Raw genomic sequence first — 27,198 nt, 5'->3', positions numbered from 1 at the left:
GAATAATCATCACCGTAGTCGTCGTCTGGAATTGCGCGACGAAGAATTTGCGGCGGAAGCAGGAGGCCATCTGGCATTTTCTTGGCACGCTATGGAGGGGGCGATCGAAACAAGCTCACATGGCGGTCTCACTGGAAACGCACGCAAGTCATTTACAGGTTGCTACATACAGAGTACATATATTCGTCTCTGCGCGTTGGATTATTGAATGCAACACGCAGGGCCTATCCCCGTCCGGCTGCTGACGGAATCGCAATATAGCGATAGCTTATTATTCGTCTGAGAGGGATTGTTCCCTGGTAGAGCCTATTATCTGTTAAGTGAGTGTCTGGGTTGGTATAGCATATGCAAGTAGGAGAGTAGACATAGGCTAGGTTAAGAATTACTTGTACTCATACAATCAATTTCAAGCAAGCAAGCTATTCTTTTTTCTTTTCTTTTTTTCCCCTTCCTTTTTTTTTTTCCTGCGCAGGGAGAATAACTCACGTGACTCAACGAAAACCTTTACGGGAGTGGGGGGTACTAAGCCGGAAGCAGGCTAGTGCCCAGGGCCCAAGTATGGGTAGGCGCGCCCAGGCAAAGATGCCCCCAATGATATAAACAGGCTGCGTGACCTCGAGGGCAGGCCGAGCAGCTCTTGTTGATGCTCCTGTGCAGCCCCAGCCCCGGTACACGCCCCGTCCGTCCGCTGTCCTTACTTAACCTATTTTACCTACTTTAAGTACAAAGCTACAAAGTTGAGAGCTATTGAGTACTACCACTACTACTACTACTACTACCACCACCACAACCACCACTTCAAGTACTACTCAACTCAGCCTGTCTCAGACTGGTCTCCGACCCTTCATCGCCAACTCCATTACATTCCCGTCATCTTCCGAATTCTTTTTTTTTTTTTTTTTAACTCGTGGAATTGAATTTCTGATATCATTACCTCGAATTCTTTTCCATTCCGGAATCCTTCATGATTCACATGATTCATTGCATCCACGCGGAGTGACTATTCATTATAACAACCTTCAGCTCGGCTACGGCCATTTTACTTCCACCTGGTGACAACCGTGCCTAGATTAGGATCGGATCTCCACTCATCAGCTTTCGCTCCGATCGCCCTGTGATCTGACGGAACTGATTTCGTCCAGTGTGTCTGGATTTTCTTTATTCATTATTCATTTCTTTCTTTCATTTTTTTTTTTTTTGCCCTTTAACCTTTTCCTTCTTCCCCTCTGACGCATAACTCGACGTTGACTCGATGGCTGTGACGTGGGTGTAACCGTCGTGTTTAGTTTACATCTCCCTCTCCTCCACGCTCCGTCGTTCTCTTGCTTTACTTAATTTCCGGAAGGGGGTTGTGGTGTGCAACTGAAAGGAGATTGGTTTTACCATTAATTTGTTAATAATTCTGGTCACTTTCTTCGGCTTCGTTCACGATACCCCTGCCTTTTGTTGTGCTATCAGCTTCCTTTTTTCTCTTTTGATTATTTTTGGCTGTGTTATATTACGACCCTCTGTATAGCTTCCTCGTCACAACCTGAATCCCGCCATGACTTCCAGGTAAGTTTCCTGCCATTCCGCTTCCGTCTGGTACCGGCCACTAACCCATTTTGTTCTAGACTTGACCGTCTAGTCACGTGAGTAATCGACACCTTAGCTTCAACCCCATCCCTGCACGCTTACCTAAGGAAGGGACGAACTGACCAATCACCACCTGCAGGTTACTTGAGACAGGCAGCACGCCGCTCATCCGCAATACTGCGGCTCAACAGCTGGCCGACGTGCAGAAGCAACATCCGGATGAACTCTTCAACTTGCTCGGTCGCATTCTGCCCTATCTGCGTTCAAAGTCTTGGGACACTAGAACAGCTGCCGCTAAGGCAATTGGCTTGATCGTCACTAATGCAGACACCTTCGACCCCAATGAGGAAGATGGCGATCACATCAAACAGGCTGACGATGAAGATGACGGCGTCGAGATCAAGTCGGAAGGCGCATCGGCCGCCATTGCCAGTGATCTCCTTAGACTTGAAACCATGGATATCGCCGCCATCCTGAAATACGGCAAGCGGCTGTTGGGAAGCGCAGGCAAGGAGTACGAATACTCATTGGCCGGCATGGATCCAGCCGCTCGACTCCAGCACCAGAAGAAAACCTTGCACGCTCGTCTGGGTCTTGCCGGAGAGTACATCGAGGAGGATCTGATTGATGACGGCGATCTCGTCTTAAAGACGCCTGGAGTCAAGGAGGAGGCTCCCCAACATAGAGATAGTATCCACCATCTGCCCTCTACCACCCCTCTTGCATCGCCTATGGAGCCCGCCAACGGCGAGGAGGCCGGGCTCAGTAAGCGACAGTTGAACCAACTGAAACGAAAAAACAAACAGAGCGCAAAAATGGGCGCCAACAAGGTCCGAGTCGTGGATCTGTCGACTCGGAGACCGTCGGACAACGTCACCACCCCTTCAGCTACTACTCCTCATCCGATTAAGGCGGAGAACGGCGAGGAGCGCAATGGCGACGTAAAGCAGGATTACTTCAACCTTGACCGGTCGACCGGCGGCGACGACGACCAGAAGATCGTTTCCGAATTCAAAGGATCGGTTGTCCCAGAAAAGTCCTACATCCAGCCAGAGATCACCGATGAGGGTCCCAGCAACTCATGGCCGTACGATCCCATGTGCGAGTTCCTCATGGTAGATATTTTCGACCCTAACTGGGAGGTGCGCCACGGAGCCGCAATGGCACTTCGGGAGGTTATCCGCGTTCAAGGTGCTGGCGCAGGTCGTGTACGCGGTAGAAGCAGGGCAGAAAACAATGTCCTCAATCGGCAGTATCTGGATGATCTCGCCTGCCGACTACTTTGTGTTCTCATGCTTGACCGGTTTGGTGACTACATCTCCGACAATGTTGTGGCGCCCATCAGAGAGACTGTGGGTCAAACACTTGGTGCACTCTTGTCCCAGCTCCCTTCGCGTTCCGTGGTTTCAGTCTACAAGTGTCTGTACCGGATCATTATGCAGAAGGACCTGGGTCTGGTCCGGCCCATCTGGGAAGTCTGCCACGGTGGTATGATCGGCCTCCGGTACTTGGTTGCGGTCCGCAAAGATATCCTGGTGAAGGATCGTGGACTTATGGACGGTGTCTTAGAGGCTGTGATGAAGGGACTGGGAGACTTCGACGACGATGTGAGGGCTGTCAGCGCTGCAACCCTGGTTCCGATGGCCGAGGAATTTGTGGCTTCTCGACAAAGCACGTTGGGTAATTTGATGACCATTGTTTGGGACTGCTTGTCGAACCTACAAGATGACCTGAGCGCCAGTACGGGCTCGGTCATGGATCTACTGGCCAAGCTCTGCACATTCCGCGAAGTTTTGGATGCGATGAAAACAAATGCGTCTGTGGATTCCGAGTCCTCGTTCGGAAACCTGGTCCCTCGCCTCTACCCTTTCCTGCGACACACCATCACCAGCGTCCGTTCAGCAGTTCTCCGGGCTCTCATTACCTTCTTGCAGCTCGAAGGCGAGGGCACAAATGACTGGGTGAATGGCAAGGCCCTGCGTCTGATTTTCCAGAACTTGTTAGTCGAGCGCAACGAGGGTGTGCTCAAGCTTTCTCTTCAGGTGTGGTCGGAGCTGCTTAGAGCACTAGAGTCGCGCGGCCTGTTCCAGACCGAAGCTGACCTTCTGAGTCACATCCAACCCTTGATTATCCTGACATTGTCTCCCTTTGGCGTTCCGCGGTACCCTATTCCGATGAATGCTTCCCTTTTCATCAAGCCCTCGGGCGTTCCATTCCCGATGAGCGCTGCTGCACCAGCCAAGTCCTCCCCTAGTGCAGTCAGTGCGCAGCCTGATGGGATCAAGAAGCGTGGACGCAAGGCCGAAAAGAAGGAAGTCCCTACCATGTCAGCTCATAACGTGGACGGCCACATGCTCCAGGGCGATATTGACTTGGTAGGCGCCGATACCATGTTACGATCCAAGATATATGCCGCCAAGGCGCTGGGCCAGCTTCTGTCTGTCTGGGATAAGAGCGCACTCCCGAGTCTGTGGCAGTCTATTGTGGAGGGCTTGAAGCACTCCGCATCCACGTCTCAGCTCTCGTCTGCGATGATCATCGAGGAATATGCCAGAGTGGCCGGCCCAAGCAGCAAGTATTCCTCGACTCTCTGCGAGCATCTGCGTCCGATCATCGAAGGCGACCGACCGCTGTGGTACGGTGATATTGCCTGCTATCTTCATGTTGCCCGCGCCCAGTGTCACTCGTTGCTCAATGCCTTCCGCGACCATGCCCATGTCCCTAGCTCAAGACTCCCGACCCTTGCTGTCGTTGTCCAAGGAGACGCCGAGGCCGGCCCAAGTGCGTTCTCATTGGCAGATGCTGAGAAGGTCATTGGACCGGACTTCGAGCGGTTGAAGAAAGGCCTGGCACCCGCTCAGCGCATTACTGCTCTGCAGGTCCTCAATGACACGCGGGCAACCGCAGAGAACTCTGTCGAAGAAGCAAAGAATGTCCGGGAACAGAGGGATCTTCGGGTGCTGGCAGCTGCGGCTGGTGCGCTGGTGGCCCTGCATGACATTCCAAAGAAGCCGGGTCATATCATCAAGGGCATGATGGACAGCATCAAGAAGGAAGAAAATGCTGAACTCCAACAGCGTTCGGCTACGGCAATCTCAACCTTGGTGGAGTACTACACCATGGCCACCAAACGCGGACCGGTTGACAAAGTCATTGGAAACCTGGTCAAATACTGCTGTGTAGACTCGTCCGAGACCCCCGAATTCCACCACAATGCCTCGCTGGAAAAGTCCATCCTTTCCCTGCGGAAGGAGGAGGATCGACGGGATCATCCTGACGCAGCCAAGTTTGAACGAGAGGCAAAGGCGGCGCGGATCATGCGTCGGGGTGCTAAGGACGCTCTCGAGCAACTTGCGGTCAAATTCGGTCCCGATCTCTTGGAAAAGGTGCCTAACCTTGCCACGCTGGTCGAGCGGCCTCTCAAAGACACGCTTACTGGGAATCTTCCGGAGGACATCCTTAATCCGGACAATGATTTGGGCCAGGAAGTTGTTGATGGACTGTCCACATTGCGCGCCCTGCTACCCAAATTCGATCGTGGACTCCACACCTGGGTAGTCGGTCTCATGCCTCTTATTATCAAGGCTCTGCAGTGTCGTCTGTCGGTCATCCGATATGCGGCCGCCAAGTGCTTTGCGACTATCTGTAGCGTCATCTCGGTAGAGGGAATGACGATGTTGGTAGAGAAGGTGCTGCCAACCATCAACGATCCGTTAGATGTCCACCACCGTCAAGGAGCCGTCGAGTCTATTTACCATTTAATCCATGTGATGGAGGATCGTATCCTTCCATACGTCATTTTCCTTGTCGTACCCGTGCTTGGACGAATGAGCGATTCTGATAACGACGTGAGACTGCTAGCGACGACGTCTTTCGCCACGCTGGTCAAACTCGTCCCCTTGGAAGCTGGCATTCCCGACCCTCCCGGTCTCTCCGAGGAACTGCTCAAGGGTCGTGATCGGGAGAGGAAGTTCATGGCTCAGATGTTGGATTCCAAGAAGGTGGAAGAGTTCTCATTGCCAGTTGCGATTAAAGCGGAGCTCAGACCTTACCAGCAGGAAGGTGTCAACTGGCTTGCTTTTCTCAACCGCTACAATCTCCATGGTATTCTTTGTGACGATATGGGTCTTGGTAAAACGCTGCAAACGATCTGCATTGTCGCAAGTGATCATCATCTGCGAGCCGAAGAGTTCGAGAAGACCCAAGCGCCAGAGGTCCGAAAGCTTCCGTCTTTGATCGTGTGCCCGCCCTCTCTTTCTGGTCATTGGCAGCAAGAGGTCAAGCAGTACGCTCCGTTCCTGAATTGTGTTGCTTATGTGGGGCCCCCAGCAGAGCGCGCCAGACTGCAAGACAGCCTGAGCGAGGCGGATATCGTCGTAACATCGTACGATATCTGTCGCAATGACAACGATGTTCTGCGTCCGATCAGCTGGAACTACTGCGTGCTAGACGAGGGTCATTTGATCAAGAACCCCAAGGCCAAGGTGACGATCGCGGTCAAGCGCCTCCAGAGCAATCATCGTTTGATCCTCTCTGGTACACCCATCCAGAATAACGTACTGGAGCTGTGGTCGTTGTTCGACTTCTTGATGCCCGGGTTTCTAGGCACAGAAAAGGTCTTCTTAGACCGATTCGCCAAGCCCATTGCAGCCAGTCGATTCAGCAAGTCATCTTCCAAAGAACAGGAAGCTGGCGCACTCGCGATCGAGGCGTTACACAAGCAGGTGCTGCCGTTCCTGCTCCGTCGTCTGAAGGAGGAGGTCCTGAACGACTTGCCGCCGAAGATCATCCAGAACTACTACTGTGATCCCAGTGAGCTGCAGAAGAAACTCTTTGAGGACTTCTCCAAGAAGGAGCAGAAGGAGCTGGCCGACAAGATGGGAAGCTCGGAGAAGTCGGACAAGGAGCATATCTTCCAGGCACTGCAGTACATGCGGCGTCTCTGCAACTCGCCCGCGCTGGTGGTAAAGGAAGGCCACAAACAGTACAACGAGGTTCAGCAGTATCTGACCACCAAGCACTCCAACATCCGGGACGTGTCCCACGCGCCGAAGCTCAGCGCTCTGCGCGACCTGCTTCTCGACTGCGGAATTGGCATTGATCCGCCGACGGAGGGCGACCTGGGAACAGGAACTAGCTACGTGAGCCCGCACCGAGCCCTGATCTTCTGCCAGATGAAGGAGATGCTTGATATCGTCCAGAGTGAGGTCCTGCGGAAGCTTCTTCCTTCGGTCCAATATCTCCGGTTGGACGGTGGTGTCGAGGCAACCAAGCGTCAAGACATTGTCAACCGCTTTAACTCCGACCCGAGCTATGACGTTCTGCTTTTGACCACCAGCGTTGGTGGTCTGGGTCTGAACCTGACGGGAGCCGACACAGTGATCTTCGTGGAGCACGACTGGAACCCGCAGAAGGATATCCAGGCCATGGATCGTGCCCATCGTATCGGACAGAAGAAGGTCGTCAATGTCTACCGGTTGATCACGCGAGGTACATTGGAGGAGAAGATCTTGAAGTGAGTTTTCCTGGTCCTCAAACCCTCATTTGAGCATATCGTACTAACCACGGAAAACCCTCTAGTCTGCAACGATTCAAAATCGACGTCGCCTCGACGGTAGTCAACCAACAGAACGCCGGCCTGAACACAATGGACACGGATCAACTGCTTGACCTGTTCAACCTCGGCGAAACCGCCGACAACGCCGAGAAACCCAGCGAGCCCACCGGCAACGAGGTGGACATGGTGGACATCGACGGCGAGGTCAAAGAAAAGGGCAAGAAGGGCTGGCTGGACGATCTGGGCGAGCTCTGGGACGACCGCCAGTACCAGGAAGAATACAACCTCGACTCCTTCCTCGCCACCATGAAGGGGTGATGGGTGTTACTAAGTTCCCTGGGACTCCCTCACAAAAACAGGAGAGAAGACTAAGAAGAAAATCTACCTACCTACCTACCTACCTACATACCATACCACATTCACACCTCCTCACCAACCCACCCACCCACTTTTCTACCCACCCTACCAACAATTTATTGATTGACGACCGCCTCGGAAGGCCACGAGACGAACCTGATTTGAAACGTCTGACATACTGTTATTTTACCCCCCAAATTCCCATGGATAGAAAACGAGGCTTCTGCAAGTTTACAGTCTCTCTTTCTGCTACTCGTGAGGCACATGGCAGAAAGAAAAAAGGAGTGTATGCTAGTTTTTTTTTTTTTTTTTAATCTTTTCTATTCTTTTTTTGTTTTACCGGCCCCCCCCATTTCATCATTTTTCTTCTAGTTAATGTATTATAACCTAACCTGGCTCTCGAACACTCATGACATTTATGCTTTGCTCCTGCTCTTGCTTCTGCTCCTGCTTCTATCTTGACTCACTGACATATTCAACAGAAGAGAGGAAGGGAGGGAAGCTGTGATTTGAGGGATTTCCGAGTGTGTTTTCGTATGCAGTAGGCGAGTAGGTATGTAGGCAAGTAGGCAAGTAAGAAGGAGGAAACTACAATACAAGTGCATGCGCACTGGGAGTCGAGCTACATTATGGGGTATGGATGGTTGCTAGTTGCTGTATACATGTATCACATCACATTCTACCACAGGAGAGTTGTACTGTATGCGTATCGTCATTTGAGAATGAGTATCAGCATCAGCATCAGCACCAAGCATCAGCATAACCCCCAACATCAACATTACCTACCCTACCCAGCCCCACCGGACCCAACCACACCAAGCCGCCCAAACAACGACACACACAAACAAATCCATCCATAAAAGCTAACCCAAGCCCCACAGGGACACATACACACATAATAAAAGCAAGAAACAAAGCATACGATCAGAGGTAAAGGTCAGGCCAGGCCAGGCCAAAGCAAAAACCACGAGCCAACAGAAACAGCTAATCAGGAGCTTACAGGCTTGGACGACATCAAGACAAAGAGAAAAAAAAAAAAAAAAAAAAAAAAGGAAAGCAAGAATCAGATCTCGAATTCCTTATAGCCTTCCACCAACCCATCTGAGAACTTCGTAGCCGCCACCCAGACCGGCGCATACTGTTTGACCTCGTCGAGGGCGGGGATGGCTCCGATGCGATTGTGGTCGCTCCAGAGACAGACGACCCGTCCTTTCAGTTTCGTCTTACCTTCGTCATCGCCATCATCGGCTGCAGCGGCAGCTGCAGTTGACGACAGGGAGTCGACGAGGACGTACTCCTCTTCCCCGGACGCCGGATCGATCACGGCCTCCGTGGTGGGCGGCGGCGGCGCGAGGGACGGCGGTGGCACGGTCCACTCCACATCCACGGTCCAGGTATTCTCCCACTCGCGGCTCCACAAGCGGATCTCCTGCGTGCCCAGCGGGGACGTGTGCGGGAAGCGGGGGTCGTACGCGCTGCCGGCCACGCTGAAGGAGGAGATCGGGGTGTCGAAGGTGATCCGGCAGGCGCGGGTGTTGAGGCCGGAGAGTTGGATCTGAGCGGTTTGAAGGTTGTCGCCTTGCTCCGCGGCGAGATGCGAGGAGGCTGAGGACTCCGTGGCGGACACGTTGAAGGTCAGCCAGGACTGGTAGTCCTCGGGCGCCGAGGGAACAACATCCGGCATGGGACCGGGCCAGTAGCACTTCGTGCGGGCAGCGAGCGGGCGGCAAGCCAGCTCCTGGCCGTGGACGCTCGGGAGCGCGTGCGCAACCTGGGCGACGAAGGGCGAGATCCCGATCAGCGACACGTTGGTGGCGGCTGTGTCGAGGTTGATCTCCTGGTGGAAGAAGATCTTGAGGCGGTTAGACGCCGAGAACGGGAACGCAACCAGGTTGTAGATCAGGCACCCCAGGAAAATCGCCAGCAAGAACAGAGGGATATGATACGTGTGGCGGTGGATGTAAGGGAGGAGTGGGGTGAGAAGGAAGGTGGTTAGGGCTGCGATGGAGATGTAGATGAACAGAGATGAACTGCCGTCTTGGCCGGTTTGATGCAATGCGCTGGTCAGCAGCAACGCCAGGGGCCCGACCATGATGAGCACAATCGGTGCCGTCAGCAGGAACTGCAGCACCCAGGTCCATTTCGGCAGGTGTGCGCTCCAGCGTTGCTCGTGGCCGTAAACATGCGGATCGGTGGGTTCGTCGTGGCCCTCATGCTCCCCCGTGACGCGCACGTAGTTGGCAAACGTCGTACGCTGGCCGCCTCCCAGCAGAGACGTCGACTCAGTGGGTTGCTCGTCGTCCGAGTCGACGTGCTCGTCTCCGTCGTGCTCCGAGGTGTGCTCCTCGCCCGAGGCTGTGCCCAGTCGACTGCCGCCATAACTGCTGGGACGGCGCGACGACGCCGGCACCGGCGCATACTGGCTGGCGTACTCCGACTTTCGAGGCAGAGCGAACAGCTCAAGATAGGAGATCCAGGTGGCCAGGAACGTGCCACAGAAGGAGAAAAAGACCCAATACCCGCCAGCCAGGCCCCACTGGTTCTCGTAGACCGTCGCAATCACCAACATCACCCAGGCGAGCACAAACATCCACGTCAGAGTATAGACGCGGTGGAAAGCCGAGGGACGCGCAAAGTCGGCGACGCGCGACACGAACCAGGCCAGAAACGTCCAGGCCGACAGCATCATGCCCCATACTGCATACTCGCTGCTGTGGATGATCAACGGATTGACTTTAGTCACCAGGTACGCCAACCCAACCGTGACGGCCGTCGGGATCACAAACAGAAAGGGGAACCGGAAGAACCCGCGCAGTCCCTGCAGCGACACGGCCTCCCCATCGTCGAGCGACGTGACCGTAGACCGGAACAGATACATCTTGTCGGCCCGGCTTAGGGCCACACTCGTGACCAACAAGCCCAGGGGCGCGACAATGAGCATCGTCACCGACAGCGCAAACAAGGTATGCAGCTGGAACACGACGAAGGTCGCTCCGAAGAGATCGAACCACACTCCGCGCGATCCTCTCTTCCCAGCATCACTATCATCACTGACCAGCCCCTCGGTCGTCTTCACCGCCGCCTCCAGCATGTGCCACAGGCTTTCCATAGTCGTGTGCCTCGAATCATCCTGGTCGGTATGATATCTGGCCCTAGGCTCCATGAACGCGACATCCAAGCCCCTCATGCCCAGATCGCCCTCGAACACAACATAGTCCGTCTGGGAACTGATGAGCCCGACCTCAAACCCATTGGCCGCCAACACCGACCCGAACGGGTGTTTCGCGCGCCTATAGTTCCTTGTCACTTCCGTGTCGCTGCCTCGGAACAGGATCGCCCGGCCACCGGCGCCGGCGCCCTCCAGATTCAGGAAGGTTTGCGTGAACTTGGACAGCGGGTGCTGACTGAAGACGCGCGCGCCGTTGAGGAAATCCTCCTCGCCGTTGTTGAACAGCACCACCACGCCGCGACGCGGGGCATGGCCCGGGGTGGTGAAGTACTTGATCAACTGAAGACAGGTGACGACGCCGACGCCGTCATCCGTCGCACCATAGCCGGTGGAGACGCTGTCATAGTGGGCGTTGACCAGCACCCCTCCCCCTCCTCCGGGACTTCCTGCGTCCGATCCCAGTACCAGGTCCTCGTCATCCTCCCCACGGATGTAGACCAGGAGATTGGTGCCTTCGAAGTAGACCGCGGTGTTGGACGACTTGAGGGTATTGCCGACGAAGGAGAGGTTGGACTGGTTGTCGTCGAAGATATAGACGGTGGGTCGAGTTTCGGCGTCGGCGTTGTAGATCGTAGGAGGCTCCTGGAAGCCCTGGTCCTGGTAAGCCTGGTGGTCAGACTGCCCGGGCGTATCCGCGTCATTGTCGTGGACGATCTCCTTCACTCTGCGGAGAAGCCACTCTCGGACCTCGTCGTTCCGGCGCGAGTTATACGGATGGTACCCGTTGGTTAGGACCTGTAGATCGGCCCAAGCTTCGTGGAGATCGAGGCCGTTGGGGGTGGAGGATGCACTGGGCGCCGAGGGGAGCACGTGGTGGACGACCAGGAGGGGAATCACAAAGGCGAGGTAGACGGCGGTCGTAATGAGAGTCACGGGCCATCGCGTAAAGGCCAGCGGATTGGCGCGCGGGGTAGCCATCTTGCTCTCTTTCTCTCCCGCCTCGCTCTTTTTTTTTCCCACTGTATTTGTACAAGCTGAGGGGAGTGTCCGTAGTCGCTCTCAGCTGTTGCACAAGCCTTCTTTTTGGCTGGGCTGAGCTGGAGCGGGGACTGGAACTGAGCTGGGCTGAGCTACAGTGTATTGTAGTTGAAGGTTGTTCGGGGAGGGAGGGAGAGAATGCGGAGAAGGAACGGACGGAACGGAAATGGAATGATGGTTGATCGGCCCATGAAGACCCGTCATTATGTCACCGCTTAGTCCATGTCCATTCAGTCACCTTCGGTCAACTTCAGTCAACCTCCAGTTATGCATACGGTACAATAGTAGTTCAATTATCTCATGGAGCTCAATCGCTAATTCACTCTCAGAGTAATTGCATTCCCGCAACAACTATACTGCTGCTGCTGCTCTATAAGTTACTCAATTCTAATACGGTCACGGTAGGCAGACCAAATCTCCCTCTGTCCTCCCGATGGTAGATCACTGCTCATACCGATAATTCCTTAGGAAGAAACTGATTTTTGTTGTTCGGTTCACCCTGCATTTCCCCCAAAGCGATGTATATGGCAGCAGGGCGCAGAGCGCAGAGCGCAGAAGGCAGAGAAAGTTGAAGTCCCCACCCCTCAAAAGACGAACGCAACCGCCAGTCAGCCTCAACCCGAAGAAAACGCAACCCAACAACCAGCTCCCAGATAGATAAACCGCTACCGACTATGCAAATTCATAACGGAAACCCCTGTGTGCACGCAAACAGAATTGGAACCCCTCGCTGCTTGGCCCAAAAAGAAAGGAATATCACAACAATGGAAATGAAAACGACACCATGTGGTAAAACCATACACAAAAAAAATGATAGATGATAAGATCCGATGCACAAGACACGCTCAAAGATAAGGAGAGGAAAATGGGTATGGGTATCAACTGGGTGTATGTCCAATGTCAATGTAATCATCGTCGTTAATCGCCGTGGCCGCCGTCGCGCGCATCAGGCCAGTCACCTGGCCCTCATCCTCGTCGAGTTCTTCGTCGTCATCATACATGGTCGCCTCCGTCATGTCCTGCGGCGGTGGAGGGGGGATCATATGGTTCAGTTGGTTACGCAAGTGGTTCACACCGTCGCCGCTGAATACACAGAAAACGTCGCGCTGTTGCGGCGTGAACTCGGGAGGCGCCTCGCGGCAGAACTCGGTTAATTCTTTTCGCATATAGAACTCCTGAACTCCCGTTAGACTGAGGTGTGTCAGACGAGGACAGCTGTTGACAAGAGCATGGATTCCCTGCAGCCAGTTAGCATTATCCCAGACAAAGACCAATGTTCGACGACATACTCTGAGGGTGAGTAAAGTGCAGTAACTGAGGTGCACCCGCTCTAGACTACTGATTCCTGCTGAATGGTGGGAAGCCTTGGGACCCGCCAAGGCTAGAATGCTGTTGTCGGTGATGTTGGCACACTTGACCAAGCCGATACGCCGGAGTTTGGGTAACGTAGCCAGCTGCTGCACACTTGCGTCCGTCAGACGGGTACAGCACGCCAGATCGATATACCGGATTCGGTTGCAGGACTTGACCAACTGCATCACGGCTGCATCCGAGATGTTGGAGCAGTGTCCCAAGTGGACGTAGTGCAGATTCTTGCCGAGCTTGCAAATGGCCCAGACTGCGCGATCCGTAATAAATCGACACTTTGCGAGCACCAGGTTTCGTAAGCGTGGCGCCGATGCCACAATTCGCTCAACTGCCGCGTCCCTGACATTCTCGCAGGATGTCAAGTCCAAGATGCGTAGACTGTCCAGGGAAATATGCGGCGCCAGCTCCAGAAAGGCCATATCGTCGAGCTCGGTGCAGTGGGCCAGTCGTAGCTCACGGAGATTAGCCAGTGTCGCCATCAAGGCAGTTATCGACTTGTTGGTGACAAGCTTGCAGTCATGAAGGTCAATCTCCAGAATGGCCGGGCAGCTTTGAGCGAACGACAGAATGGACTTGTCCGTGACTTGCGCGACTCCGTTCAGTTTTAACTGTCACATATTAGCAGCCATGATGTAGAATCCAGAGTAGCCATGGACACCTACCCGTTTGATCTGTCGGCAATTACGAGACACGACAAGCAGGGACTCGTCCGTCACCTTGGTGCAATTCGTGATATTGAGCCCCTGGAGCCGGGGACAGTTTCTAGCCACCGTGTACAGAGTGTGGTCGGTGAGATGCCCCAAGTCCGACACATCCAGCGCTTGTAGATGGCGATTCCCTTCCACCAGGTCTGACACGCCGTTGTCCGACAGTTTGGAGCAGTTGGTCAGCGTCAATCGCTCGATGCGGTTGCACTGAGCAAAGGTCATCACCGTTCCATCGCTGACATCGCCCGAGAGCGCGGACAGGTTCAGTCTCTTGATCAAGTCCGAGTAAGGAAAGAAGCTGCTCGGCTTGCCCACTGTGGTGCTGATGCTCTTCATGTTGTCCCAGCTGTTGCATGATGGCCGGTGCCACAAGATCGCCACGCAGTTTGCCGCCCATCCTCTGCAGACCAGCATACAGCTCATCATATCGGCTGGCGAACTCAGTTTGGCAAAGATGGCGATTAAGATCTCCGGAGGCAACCGTCCGATGGGCGGCAGGGCCCGATCTGAGTCGTAATATGCATGAGAATCCCGGCCATTTACAGCGCCCACGGAGGACTCTGAATCGTTGGCCTGGGCTGTGAAGAAGTCGGTGTCATCGTCGGCGGTGCGATCGGGGGAGGTCGAGGAGGAGGATTCGGAGGGAGCTTCGCTCGAGAACCGAGCGGGTTGCCTTGAGCGGGGCATCAGGACCAACGTTGGAAAGTGGTGGCAAGCGTGCTTGTTGGGAGAGGGAGGTGAAGGGCTGGTCGCTGTCCTCTTTCGGCCAGGATACAACGTGTTGTGCGTTTGGTGGAGAAACTATTCATATAAAATGCGGCTGTCACCTATTATAGAGGGGAAGCCGGAAGTGTGATCAGAGATTCGAGACCGATCTGGAGATTTGAGGTTCGCCCTGGGAAATCGGAAAGGTCGAGGGGGCCAGAAGAAGAGGCGAGTTGAGATCAGGTTGGTCGGGGTTGAGAGGAAGAAACACGCGTCGAAAGAGCCTGCGATAGAATGCCGACGAAGGTAAAGCAAGGCAAGGCAAGGGAAAGGAGGGGAAAGGGAGAGGAGGAGAGAGAGGACGGCGTCGGGCGGCGGAGGAGGCGAGGGAGGAGGAATCCCGGTCGGAGGACCGAAAGGGTGAGACCCGGGGCGGGATTGGGTGCGTCCAGAAGATCTGTAAGTCCGATCAGGGGGAAATGTAAGTATCGTATAGTAGGATAGAGTCAAGAGGTGGTAGTTACAGGTAATCAAAGTAGCGACAGTGGGCTGTCGGGGTGAAGGGTGCGAAGAGGAGGAGGAATGATGATGATGTTGATGATGTTGAATGTTGATGATGAGGGGAGAGGGAGGGGGGGGTTGGGACGGAGAAGGACTGACGAAAGAAGAAGAATAAGGCGGTTGCAAAGGCGGGAGAGGAGAAAGAAAAGAAAGAGGATGATTAAGGTAGACAAGAGGTACCTCATTCACTGACCTCAGCCTAATCAACAGTAACTTTATATTTCTTTTTTTTTTTTTTTTTTTTTTTTTAAAAAAAATTTTTTTTTTTTTTTTCAATCCCGAACAACGCTTGATGGCGAACTTAAGGTGAGAAAGGAGGGGAAAGTTGATTGATTACTTTAACTGCCAGGGAAGCCCGCTGCCGAACGACATCATCCATATTGACTTATGCTATTCTTGGGTGGTTGTGTTGACCCGTGCGCCCACTAACTACTAAGCTATCCCTCAATTCACTCTACCATCAAAGGTATCATGATTATTATTAGCATTCCTTGACGAGCACTAGCAGATCCACTAAATAATCATGACTACCTACCAGGTGAAGTGCTAAAAAGCATTGGAGCTGAGCTCCGATTACTTTCAGTTTCATCCAAAGCTTCCCCCTTCCCTCTCATGCTCGTTGCCTTCACCATCCCCGGTGGTTCGCATCTGAGACAGATAGGATCCACCTCGGATTACTCCCTCCTTCGAACCATGTTTGGAATAAGTTCTGCAAAGCTCGTCCGCCATTGCCCCTTTTCACTACCCGACTACATGTTTTGTCAAAGAAGGGGGGAAATCAAAGAGAATCCATGTGTACACCCTTATCGTCTCCCGCAACACTCTATCTAATCTATATAAAGTCATAATCCGTTCAACCAGAACAAGACCATACTCTCCCCCGAGAACCAATCCACCATCTCTTTCACGTCCGAGACGCCCCCTTAGCCCAGTCGCGCAGTATATTTTTTCTGATTTTCCCCGTACTCGTTTTGGGCAGCTCCGCCACCACCTCTACCTCGCGAGGAACCATAAATTTACTGATGCCGCTGGCATTCCGCGCCCACTCGATGACCGCCTTGCCATCTACTTCCCTACCTTCTTTGACGGTAATGAAGGCCTTGGGACGCTCGCCCCAGTGCGCATCTGGAACCGACACGACCCCAGCCTCCAGAATGTCGGGGTGGATCACCAGCTGCGCCTCCAAGGCAACTGAGGAGATGTTCTCACCCCCTAAAAGCCATACGTCAGCACAGCATTCCGGGGGGGGGGACCCGCTGCAAGGATGAAAGCCAAAAAAACAGCTCAGGGGTCTATCTTACCGCTGATGATGATATCCTTAGCTCGATCCAGAATCTGGATGGCCCCATCGGGATGCCAGACAGCCAGATCGCCGGAATGGAGCACGCCACCAAGGAACAGCTTCCGCGTCGCCTCAGGGTCCTTGTAATAGCCGCGGGAACATATGTTCCCGGCAAACACGATCTCCCCGATTTCCTTGCCGTCCCGGCGGACGTCTACAACCGTGCCCTCGGGAACATCCGTCTTGATCACCCTGGCCGGCAGACTGGTCAGGAATCCATGGCCCTGTCTCGCCATCTTCTCATACCGTTCGGTCGGGGTGAGATTGTCCCACGCTGGCATATGGTACCCCTTGGTGATGGGACCGTACGTCTCCGTCATCCCGTAGGTATGCACAGGATGCAGGTTAAGAACGGTCATCTGCTCGAACAGATGGCCCGTGGGAGGACTAGCCGCCACCGTCACGCGCACCGGCTGCGGCAGCCGTTCAGCCTGCGGGGAGTTGCAAAGTAGAGTATTCACCGTCGGCGCCGCATTGAAATGCGTGATGCGTTCCTGCTTCAGCAGCCTCCAGATCTGCGGATAATCGATCTTGCGCAGACAGTAATGCGTACCCCGGACGGCCGTCACAGCCCATGGAAAGGTCCACCCTGTGCCACAGCATCAGTCCCTTTCCTCTCCTAGGTCCTTTGGCATGCTTGAGCAGAAGAAACACTCACCAACCGCATGGAACATCGGCAAAGTCCACAGATACTTGCACCGCCCCTCATGCACATTCAGCCCAGACTCGACCAGATTCGCCAACGATGCCAGGTAGCATCCCCGATGGGTGAGCTCCACCCCCTTCGGCTTGGCCGTAGTTCCACTCGTATAAGCCAAGGCGAGGACATCCTCCTCCGCGGCCGCCTGAGCTTCCAGCCCCTCCCACCCTCGAGCCCCAGTCTCTGCATCGAACCTTAACCCCTCCAAGACCGCATCATCAAACGGCCCGGACAACTGCCCTTCCGTCTCATCGGTATCGGTATCCACAATCACTGCCACATCAGGTTTCGTCGCCCGATAGCGCTGTAAGAGGGGCAGAAACTCTTGGTCCACAATAATCACCTCCACCTCTGAATGTGTAAAGATATAGGCGATATCTTCTTCCTTGAGACGGTAATTCACCGCTATAGGAGTAAAGCCAAGTCAGCATCGATCCCTTACAGAAGTATACGGCAAAGTCTCCCAATCCGCGAAGCCAAACAAACTACATATACCCTAGAAATAGACGGAAAAAAACATACCAACCTGCACCGCCCCAGCAGCAGCAATGCCGAAGATAGCCTCCAAGAAAGCCGGGGTATTGGGGCAGAGAATACCCACGCGCGTGAACGCATGGCTCTTCAGGAAATAGGCCAGGCCGCGAGCGCGGTCGGCGAATTCGATATAGCTTCGTCGGAGGATTTGATTATTGGTTGTGATGTGGTAGATTGCTTCTGCCTGTTTCAAAGAAGGCCGACTTAGATGATGAGGGCCAAGCTAAGTGTATTGATTGGAAGAAGGGTTATGTCGGCCAGACAATTGAGGTCGGGGCGGGGCTCAGGGAGCGGGGGCTAAAGCTCAAGACCAAACAGTACTTACATGTGGTTCAATGGCAGCAGCTCGAGGAAGAAAGTATGTTGGAGATAGGGTGTGGAAGTTGACTGGCCGATTCGTAGAGGTTGAGGTTGAGGTGGTGTCAGTGGTGGTGGTGGTGGTATTGGTGGTGGGAAGGAAATGGGCGAGCAGGCCCGATAACCGGCCCTTGGCGGAGGACATAGCTTGTGATGTTCTTTGATGTGACTGGCGAGGAACAAATTCGTGTATGAATGCTTCAATGTCCTCCCTGGAGAAAATCCAATTGGATGGGCGCTGGTAGGGATGAGGAGTGAGGACGTGTGTGATTCAGAATGAGGAAACGAGAAACGAGAAACGAGGACGGAAGAGAAGGAGGGATTCCGAGGAGCTCCAGAAGAGGAGACGAGAAGTAAAAGAGGAGTAAATGCGGGGATGATCATCGTTTGGGGCGTCGGGGCCGCGGCGGAGCCCAAAAAGCGGATCCTTCCCTTTTAATTTGGAACTTCCAAACAACCTCATTCTACAGGCTCACATTGCTCAATTCTTGATTCGTCCATAAATGAAGAAGAGCCTGCCAATGGAGCTGACAACAATTACCTTCGAGCTTGCCGGCGACAAGAATCAATCAAGTTCAGCGGGTTACACTGACCACCGACTTGTACAGTACAGTACAGTACATGATACACACAGTCCATTCCCCTCATGGAAAACTCTTGTTCATTAGCGGCCTCCACCTTGAGCCCAATTCCTAATCAACACAATACATCCATTATTCTAGTCATACAACCAAGCACTCACGCACTCAGTCGATTGCTGAATCGATCATTCAACTGTATTGAGATCCACGCCCTCTTTGACTAAGTATGAGTACTGCTTGACCATGACAAGCATCCACCTTCATCATTGAACTGAACATAACATAATCATTCAGCAAAGTTTACCATGTACAGTCACACATACTGTACTTCTTCAGGCATCCAGCGAGATCCTGCTCTAAGCTACGTAAGAAGTACTATAGACTGCCAAAGCACCAGCAGGAAAAGACGAACGGTCCAGAACTAAGCCGATAATGTCTCCCACGCACCGCAGGGGAATACTCTACTCACTAAGGTAGTGGCAGTGGCCAGTGCTCAAAGACAGCGGCATCCAGAAACAGATCAAGCATCAACAGATCGGATGAGCACAAACCGTTCCCACAATTCATCTTGACTATGGATATGGATGGTAGATGATGATGGTACTGTACATGAGTCAACCATGCAGCGACAATCACGCCAAGCGGCAAGTGCCTTGCTCCGATTGCATGAAGGCCATCCGGGCACATGCACTATTCTTCTCCCATCACATCATTACCCTGAGATGGCGGTCATGACAACTGATTACGATAACGACGATGAGCGACCTAGATCTGCTCACCAGAGTTTGGGCGGGCTCTACTAGGCGTCATGGCAGGGTGTCTTGTCGCATGGGGCTTTGTCACGCAAGGGGTTGAGAGTGGTGATGACAATGGGAGATTTGACCCGGTTCTTGCGGCATTTATACGGAGCCATCGGACCAAGAAACTTTGATCCGCGGCTTTTAGCAAGCATGGCGTAATGGAACTTCGGACACTTTATCGCAGCAAAGAATACCAAGATGAAGCGGAACGTAATGTTTTCTTTTTTTGAAGGGGGGGGTCGTCACAACAAGTCATCTGAAGAGTTTTTGAAAAAAGAAAAATTCTTGGATTAAACCGCCACGGCGCGAGGCAACGGTCAGCTATTTGGAAACAACCTTTCTTTTCTTTCTGCATCCCAAACGGACTCCCGTAAAATTCTTTTTTGTTTATTAAGAGCTCGAATCTCGCCAGCCTCCCATGTGCGTCACAACGTAAGTATTGTGGGGGGTTTTCATGAAAAGGTTAGGGACAGGGTGAGAGAGAAAAAAAAGGTCGATCGGTTCGCCGTCCATCTGTCGCTGAAACATAACCGTTCGCGATCCCATCCCATCCCATCACAGACACAGGCAACCAGCCGCGCAACCAGGTATCTAGTATCCGTACTGAGCAAGCTCGGTCTTGGTCTGCTCGCTGACAGCTGCCGACTTCTGGGCGTGGACGAGTTGACGGCGGGCAGCCTTCTTGCGCTCGTAGTAGGCGCTGCTCTTGACCTTTCTCCGCTCCTCGAGTCTGTGAAAAGAAAAAGTTTAGCCATGATTTCCCATCCCATAAATAGAGTCGCTGGAACGCAGCAACGAGATAAACATACCTGGCAACGACGTCCTGGTACTTCCAGCCGACCTCGTGGCTCAGACGGCCGACGGTGCAGTACTTGCGACCGGGGCGGAGGCGGAGGACACGGAGGGCCTGGGGAACGACGACGCGCTTCTTCTTGTCGTAGGGGGGAGGAACACCCTCGAAGACCTTGAGGCGCTCCAGAGCGGCAGCACCACGGGCAGTCTTGTGGGGCATCATACCGCGGACGGCCTTGTAGAAGATGCGGGAGGGAGCGCGGAAGTGGAAGGGACCTGTGGTAATCAAACTCAGCACCAGTCGAGAGAAACGGGGTTGTCGGAGGATTTCAGGGTAGGCTCACCACCGCGGGTGGGGTTGAAACGAGTCATCTTGCGAAGGTAGGCGTGGTACTTGACTATATCGCACATGATCCAGGTCAGTCGATGTTTCATTCCCCAAGCATGAAGCGCATCTCTTGTGTTCCTCCACATTGTCGCCTCGATATATGTCGATCATCATCCTGATTCTTTCTTCCTCCCATGTTGCAACTCATTTCGCCACCCCCCCAACCGTACACCTCACGTAGCAGACACCAAGCACCAACAATATATCCCAGACGACAGCAGGAATGGCACACAAGAGAGCGGATTCGAATTCGGATCGGATAACATATAACGTACGCTTCGCGCGGAAGAACTCGCCGGAGATGTTAAGAGCCTCACATCTCACGACGACGATCTTCTGACCGTTGAGCAGCTGCTTGGCGACAGTGCTGGCAAGACGACCAAGAAGGTGTCCCTTGCCGTCAATGACGACCTGCAAAGAAAAATCCAACACAAGTCAGCGATTCCTGTTTTCTCAATTTCCCTGAGTGACTCTTCCGTATGTATCCAATCCCTCCGCTTGTTCTTCCCCGGAGACGGTCTCGCATTCCCCCTCCCTCTCTTCTCTCATCTCATTCCCCCAAATCTCCCCATCATCCTCCTCTTGCACTCGTCTCCGGAAAAAGTGTTGCAGATGTAGATTTCCCATCAAAGAATTCCGGGATATGCACATGTATAGTGTCTGGGTGGAAGGGGCGGTGGTGGGTACGCACGACTGGATCGATGGAGGACATCCTGCTGTGTCGAAAGGAAAATATCCAGCGATAGGAAGAGCGCTGCTCTAGGATACTCCCTTGGGATGTATAAGTTGTCGGCGGTTGTTGTCGTTGTGGGCAGGTTCAACGCACACAACGATGTCGGATGGAGGGTTCGCTGGGGTTGTTCGCTAAGCGAGCGGCGCTACGGGCTTTCTGTGTGCGGGACGGTCCCCCGTCGAGGGCCACAGCCCTAACTCTGTCCGTGGCTGGGTGATCACGTGATACGGACTTGGTACTCTGTAGACCGGCATCCAGCCCCCAAGTGACTATACCATGCTTGCCCTTATCTTTGTCAGAATGGGTATGAGTGGCAATGTCGCATTGGTTTTTGGCAAACTGTTGGTTCAACAAAGTTCAGATGCTATATGAAAGTAAATATGATCTCTGCCATTCTGTGCCTGTCTTTGGCACACCCCCAGGCTATACCTCATTGCATTAGTCTTGGGAGAACTTTACCTAGACAAGTGCCCACCCCGCAAACACTAGATAGTAGACCCAGTGTTCCCCCAGATACGCTGGTAATCAAAATCTATATACCGTCTACTCCCATCGGTCCCTTCGTCACGGTCGCATTCACTATTTGAGTCGCTAGAAGTATTAGAAAGGGTTCAGTTTGTAGCAAATATTCTACTATCACCCTGGAACCCTTCAATCGCTTCACCTGACCGGTGCAATCATCAGGCAGTCAGCCAACGGTACTAGCCACCGGCCTACCGATTACCGGTGTATGGGCAACTCTCCTCAGTCACATCTAGAGCAGCAATCACAATTCATTAGAAAATCCAGCCCAAGCGAGAGTTGCTGGTCATTATAACAGCTAGAAGTGAATATTGTATACATTAAGATTAATATGTTCTTTCAACCGGCGAGCCTTGAGTCTCGACGAAGATGCAGTCCGGCATCGGACGGGGACCGGAGTCCGTAGCGTAGCGCCAAAGGAATGGCACCAGAAACGAAGGGACAGATTGCAGGCAATGGCTGTATGTGTCTGAACGTTTATCGATGTAGACAAAAAAGGAGGTCATGCGGCGTTATACAAAAAGCACAAAGACGTGCTATCTTCCATCACATCACATCATACAGAACGAGATTTGTGCCGACTGCTTTTCTAATAAAAAGGCAGCTTTGCGTCGCGCGTGCCCCTTGCAATGACTTCCTCGAGAGTCCAGCGCGGGGGCTCGATGGCCTTGTGGCCTCCATTGAGGTTCTCTTCAGAGGAGAGGGGCTCTTTCAGGCCCCCTGCGACCCCGGAAGAAAACTTGAGCTCGAGCGCATCCCCGATCTCGTCACACACCTGCAGTATGCGGTCGAGGTCGTCCTTGGTGTGCGCAGCCGACACGCACAGGCGGGCACGGGACAGCTCCAGGGGCGTAGCAGGGTAGGTCACAACGACAACGGAGATCTTCCGACGCAGCATTTCCCGGGAGAACGCAGGCATCTTGGCGGGGTTGTACAGCATCAGGGGAACAATGGGCGAATCATCGTGTCCATAAACAATGAACCCGAGTCGCTTCAGTCCGAGGCGTAAATAACGTGAATTGAACGCTAGACGCTGCATGCGCTCCCGTCCTTCACCCGGGTGGAGGGGGTCTTCATCAGCGATAAGTCGCAGCGAGGAGTAGATCTGCGCGAGAACAGGCAGGGACGGGGCTTCGCCGAAGACTTGACCAGCGTTGATGCAGCGCACTTTGTCAATGATCGCCTTATCGGCGGCGATATAACCGCCATTGGCTCCAAAGGACTTGGTAAAAGTGCCCATAAGGATCTCGACCTCTGCAGGGTCAACCCTAAAATAGTCACAGACTCCACGTCCATGGCGCCCAACCGCGCCTATTGAGTGGGCCTCGTCAACAAACAAGTGGAACTTGTACTTCTTCTTCAGCTCAAGGATCCGAGGAAGGTTGCACATAGTGCCCTCCATCGAGAACAGACCCTCGACGGTGACCAGGATCTTCTTCCAAGGCCGGTGCGTGCGCGGCTGGCCTTGTGAGATCGCCTCCCTCAAGCGCTTCTCAAGGTCCGTCATGTTGTTGTGCGCAAAGACCTGAATAGCTGCCCCTGAGAGACGGGCGCCGAACCGAATGGATGCATGGTTGAGCTCATCGGACAAAATCAAACAGCCCTTTTCCATGATGGCCGGGAAGATCGTAGCGTTGGTCACAAACCCCATGGAGAAAACCATGGCGGACTCCTTGCCCACGAACCGGGCAATCTGATCCTCGACCTCAACATGCAACTTGGTAATTCCTGCGTCAGGGGTGCCCGCGAGAGAGATTCCTTCCCGCCGGAGAGTCTCCTCTGCGAAATCGGTGCAGGGCCCCTCTGATTGAGCAAATCCGAGGTAGTTGTAGGAGCTGAGATTCAGGGTGTCGGTTATCGTGCCCGTGAAGCTGAAATGCAGGTTGTCTTCGGTGGTCCGGTCGAGGAGGGTAACATGCCGGCCGGGGACGCCGGTGATCGGCCGCTCGAAGCAGTCGTTGATCCGCTGCTTCAATCGACGCGTGTAGAAGCTCTCGAAGTCACTGTATAGAGAGGCGTACCCATTCTGGGGCTTCAGATGCCGATAGGAATGGGACGAGAACCACTGAGCCCAGAAATCGTGAAAATGGCCGAGAAAGATGAGAACGAGAAAGCTGACGTAGGTCGTCAAGACAAAGAAGTACGGAGGTTCATCAATGACAGGATCGGGGATCTCTCCCCCAGGGTGCTCGCTGGTGTAAAGATGCGACGGATCGCCGAGGGGCCCGAACTCGGCGTGCTGTTTAGCTAGCTTGCGGAACGCCTCAGGATCTGGCACTTTGGTTTGTGCCGCACCTCTCATTGAGTCCGGAGAGCTGCCGCTGACAGCACGGAGAGAGGCGATGGCCGTAGAGTGAGCAATGGGGCTATCGGCTGGCGCTCCAGAATCTTTATCAGAGCGCGTCTTACTGCGCTTCCACCGAGGCATGTTGCAAGTGTGATTTGAGGAAAGCTATGCACCTCCTCAAGTCTCCAGACCGGGAAAATCCCGTGGTCCAATTGCTTCAAATGACGAATAGCGAGGGAGAGAATTGGGATGGGAATGATGGTGGAGGTAGTAGCGTGAGGTTGCTGAATGTGAAGGTGCATCATCATGTAATCGGGGGGGGGGGGGGGTTATTGCCTGGCCCCACTTCCGGCTGCTTCGGGAGATGACTTGACGATGGTTGATTGGCCTCGGTGCAAACCTGGCTTTAAGCGGAGATTTGAGACGCAGATTGAATGCCTCAGGCGTCTGCCATCAGTACCCGCTGGGCCAGACCGCTTACATGTCGTCACTCGTCTTCGTCTAGATAACCCTCTACTTCAATTAACTCCGGCCACAGAGTAGGATGCTGTAGGGTGATACACTCCTCGTCACACAAGTCTGCTAGCAATTCCCGCCGTGTTTTCCCCTTCATCTTTGAATTTCTCAATTGACAATAGAAGAAGCCGCCAGCTGTAGGTGAGCAGGCAATATGAACCGCTGGATACCAAGCCTTGTTGTTACACAGCAAGGTTACAGCCATGTCCTGGCTAAGCCCCTGCCGATAATAGAAACAGACCCGCTGATCCTACGAATGTTTCATAGAGACCCATCACAAAGATGCGCCGAAAAACACGTTTCGTCTGTGTCTCTGACACGCATGCTTACACTCCCTCTGAAGCTGGCTTCAAGCTACCAGCTGGAGACGTCTTGATCCATGCCGGCGATCTCACCAACCATGGTAGCATGGCTGAGCTTCGTAAAACTATGGACTGGATCTCTGCGGCTGATTTCGAGGTCAAAATTGTCATCTGTGGTCAGTACTTACATTACCTAGCCGAGCTTGCACGAGAGCCGCCTGTGGCTTGTCCCAGACCATAGACCGTAGCTCGTAGGGCTGTCGGAGAAGAGTTTTGATACGCGTGAGGGTGCTGAAGTATGAAAGCGCTCCAGGAAACCATGACATTACGCTAGATGCCGATCTCTATGCCCGCCACGGTTTGAAATCTCATGGTCAGCATCTCGAAAACCCTCAGAAATGCATAGAACTTGTCACCGAAGCATCCTTCCCTTCCATCGTATTTCTCAGGCACGAGTCAGCACTAGTCCGGCTGAGGCGGCCCAACGGCCCAAACACCGTCTTCAAAGTCTTTGGCTCTCCATATTCCCAATCGCCAGGAACCTGGGCTTATGGATACGATTCCTCGGAGGCTGCTGAGCTTTGGAGCAGGATTCCATTGGACACTGACATTGTGGTAACGCACACCCCTCCCCATTCACACTGCGACCGCCATGGAGCAGCAGCTGAGTCAGTCGGATGCAAAGCCCTTCGCGAGGCCTTAAGCAACGTTCGACCGATGTTGGCAGTATGTGGCCATGTGCACGAGTCGCGCGGCTATGAGAGGGTGAAGTGGTCCCCATCATCCATACCGTCATTGTCGGTGTCAAGCACTCAAGATCGACCAAGCCAAATCATTCAAGGCTTTCTCCCTCCTTCAGAAAGTAGAAAGCAAAGCCTCGTGGACCTCACAGGAAAAAATTCACCGAAGTTAGACAATGATGGTTTCTTCGCTGAGCAAGTGGTGGCAACGTCACTCGGAGCACTGTTCCAATCGACGCAGAATGTTATACTAGCTCCATTGCCTGACCCGTCGCTCGGCTGGATTCAGAATACTGAAGCCGACCGATCAAATTCGGAATCTGCCCTTTCGTGCCTGAAGAGAGGAGAACATAACGATGAGAATGGGCTTCACTCGCACAGACACGAGACTTGCATCATCAATGCGGCAACCATGGCAACGAGCTGGCCTCATCGAGGAGGGAAAAGGTTCAATACGCCCATTGTGGTTGATCTAGAACTCCCGACCTGGAAGGGGTGATGAGCAGCAACTCGCACGGGCTAGAGATGACGCCTAGCCATCCTAGAGCACACAAGCATTACCTCAGCATAGTACTGCATTTGTCTCTTGAGGTCCCGATACCAGCAAACAGTTTGAGCTTTGACCTCCAGTTTGACGTATCCCTGGCTGTTTTAGGTTGTATGCGTCAGTAGTTGCCTTGGAACAAAGAAACTTTTCAGCCTGGGCAGTTGAGTCTGCTCCTTTATCCTTTGGGTAGACGCCTCAATGTGATTGGAGGTCTGAGATATTCACTAAAGGAATATAGTGATTTACATCATGAGCTAGTGGCAGCAAGGCGGGGTTTGAGAAGAGTGATGCTTCATGGCTCCCTTGCTCGATGTGCTGGGTCGAATCGTCAAATGACGAACTCAAAGCCGGAAATAAAGTCACCTACTGAAAGAGGGAGGGAGTACAAGCAACCCCATGAGGGACAATTCGTCATGCCTGCTATTGTTAGTACTGTATCATTCAGGAGACCATGGATAATGCATTTGTTTGATCGCAAGACGCAGTCAGGTTTGAAAGATCACATGAAATGTTTCCTTGCCTGGGTGTCATCTAAATGCATGTTTGTCCTATAGCAAAACACGATAAGGCTGGGGTCAGCTGGAATCCTGGTGGCCTTTGGGTGAACAGATAGTAAATTGTCGTGTCGTAGTGCCTCGATCAGCGGTTACCAGTCGAGGATGGGTGATGAGGACCCATCTGGAACCGCCTAGTGAGGGGTTGCAGGCGCTTGACCCCGTCCTATGGACAGGGACAGAAGACTGAAAAGTGTGGTGTGTACTCCGTAGTGGCGGGGCCGCGGCTTTGGGGACGAAGGGGGCTTGTCTCCCGAGCAAGAAATCGATCGAATAGTGACTGAGAAGAGAAAGTTAACAACTGAGCTGGGAGTAGATCATCAGAACATACAGAGAAATACGCGCACTCACACACAGTCAAAGGATCTTCAAGGTCAGGACATTTGGCACAAATACTTGTATTCAATCGAGTGGTCTTACATTGTGGGGTAGACCGATTGAGACAGGGAGGATGCTGAGTATGATG

The 27,198-nt window shown here is 53.3% G+C and overlaps 5 protein-coding genes across 5 annotated transcripts; 2 read left to right on the top strand and 3 right to left on the bottom strand.

Annotated features, from left to right (window-relative positions):
• The first annotated feature begins 1,202 nt into the window (after positions 1-1,202).
• On the top strand, positions 1,203-7,801 carry BO82DRAFT_309515 (DNA-binding ATPase). The gene is made up of 4 exons (XM_025632351.1): positions 1,203-1,554; positions 1,614-1,631; positions 1,715-7,090; positions 7,156-7,801. Exons 1-4 carry the CDS (start codon positions 1,544-1,546, stop codon positions 7,448-7,450), a joined length of 5,700 nt encoding a protein of 1,899 aa, XP_025492402.1. The 5' UTR covers positions 1,203-1,543; the 3' UTR covers positions 7,451-7,801.
• Positions 7,802-8,552: 751 nt separating this feature from the next.
• BO82DRAFT_374305 (uncharacterized protein) lies at positions 8,553-14,458 on the bottom strand (the record flags this gene model as incomplete). The annotated part of the gene is made up of 7 exons (XM_025637414.1): positions 8,553-8,711; positions 8,859-11,309; positions 11,370-11,644; positions 12,580-12,934; positions 12,986-13,672; positions 13,727-14,101; positions 14,180-14,458. 7 exons carry the CDS (start codon positions 14,456-14,458, stop codon positions 8,553-8,555), a joined length of 4,581 nt encoding a protein of 1,526 aa, XP_025492401.1.
• A 1,483-nt stretch (positions 14,459-15,941) lies between these two features.
• Positions 15,942-21,243, bottom strand: BO82DRAFT_374304 (putative AMP-binding domain protein; the record flags this gene model as incomplete). Its single annotated transcript, XM_025637413.1, has 9 exons — positions 15,942-16,249; positions 16,339-16,968; positions 17,038-17,484; positions 17,602-17,816; positions 19,956-20,081; positions 20,161-20,419; positions 20,488-20,541; positions 20,807-20,942; positions 21,223-21,243. The coding sequence occupies 9 exons, from the start codon at positions 21,241-21,243 to the stop codon at positions 15,942-15,944; spliced, it is 2,196 nt and encodes a 731-aa protein (XP_025492400.1).
• Positions 21,244-22,113: 870 nt separating this feature from the next.
• Positions 22,114-24,386, bottom strand: BO82DRAFT_70092 (putative serine palmitoyltransferase 1). Its single transcript, XM_025641477.1, has one exon. It carries the CDS (start codon positions 24,212-24,214, stop codon positions 22,376-22,378), a length of 1,839 nt encoding a protein of 612 aa, XP_025492399.1. The 5' UTR covers positions 24,215-24,386; the 3' UTR covers positions 22,114-22,375.
• A 485-nt stretch (positions 24,387-24,871) lies between these two features.
• BO82DRAFT_334744 (metallophosphatase domain-containing protein) lies at positions 24,872-26,586 on the top strand (the record flags this gene model as incomplete). Its single annotated transcript, XM_025633271.1, has 2 exons — positions 24,872-25,067; positions 25,205-26,586. The coding sequence occupies 2 exons, from the start codon at positions 24,872-24,874 to the stop codon at positions 26,128-26,130; spliced, it is 1,122 nt and encodes a 373-aa protein (XP_025492398.1). The 3' UTR covers positions 26,131-26,586.
• Positions 26,587-27,198: the final 612 nt, after the last annotated feature.

The sequence above is a fragment of the Aspergillus uvarum genome (genome assembly GCF_003184745.1).
Source record: "Aspergillus uvarum CBS 121591 unplaced genomic scaffold BO82scaffold_24, whole genome shotgun sequence".
NCBI lineage: Eukaryota > Fungi > Ascomycota > Eurotiomycetes > Eurotiales > Aspergillaceae > Aspergillus > Aspergillus uvarum.
This window is presented reverse-complemented; position numbering and strand designations above follow the sequence as displayed.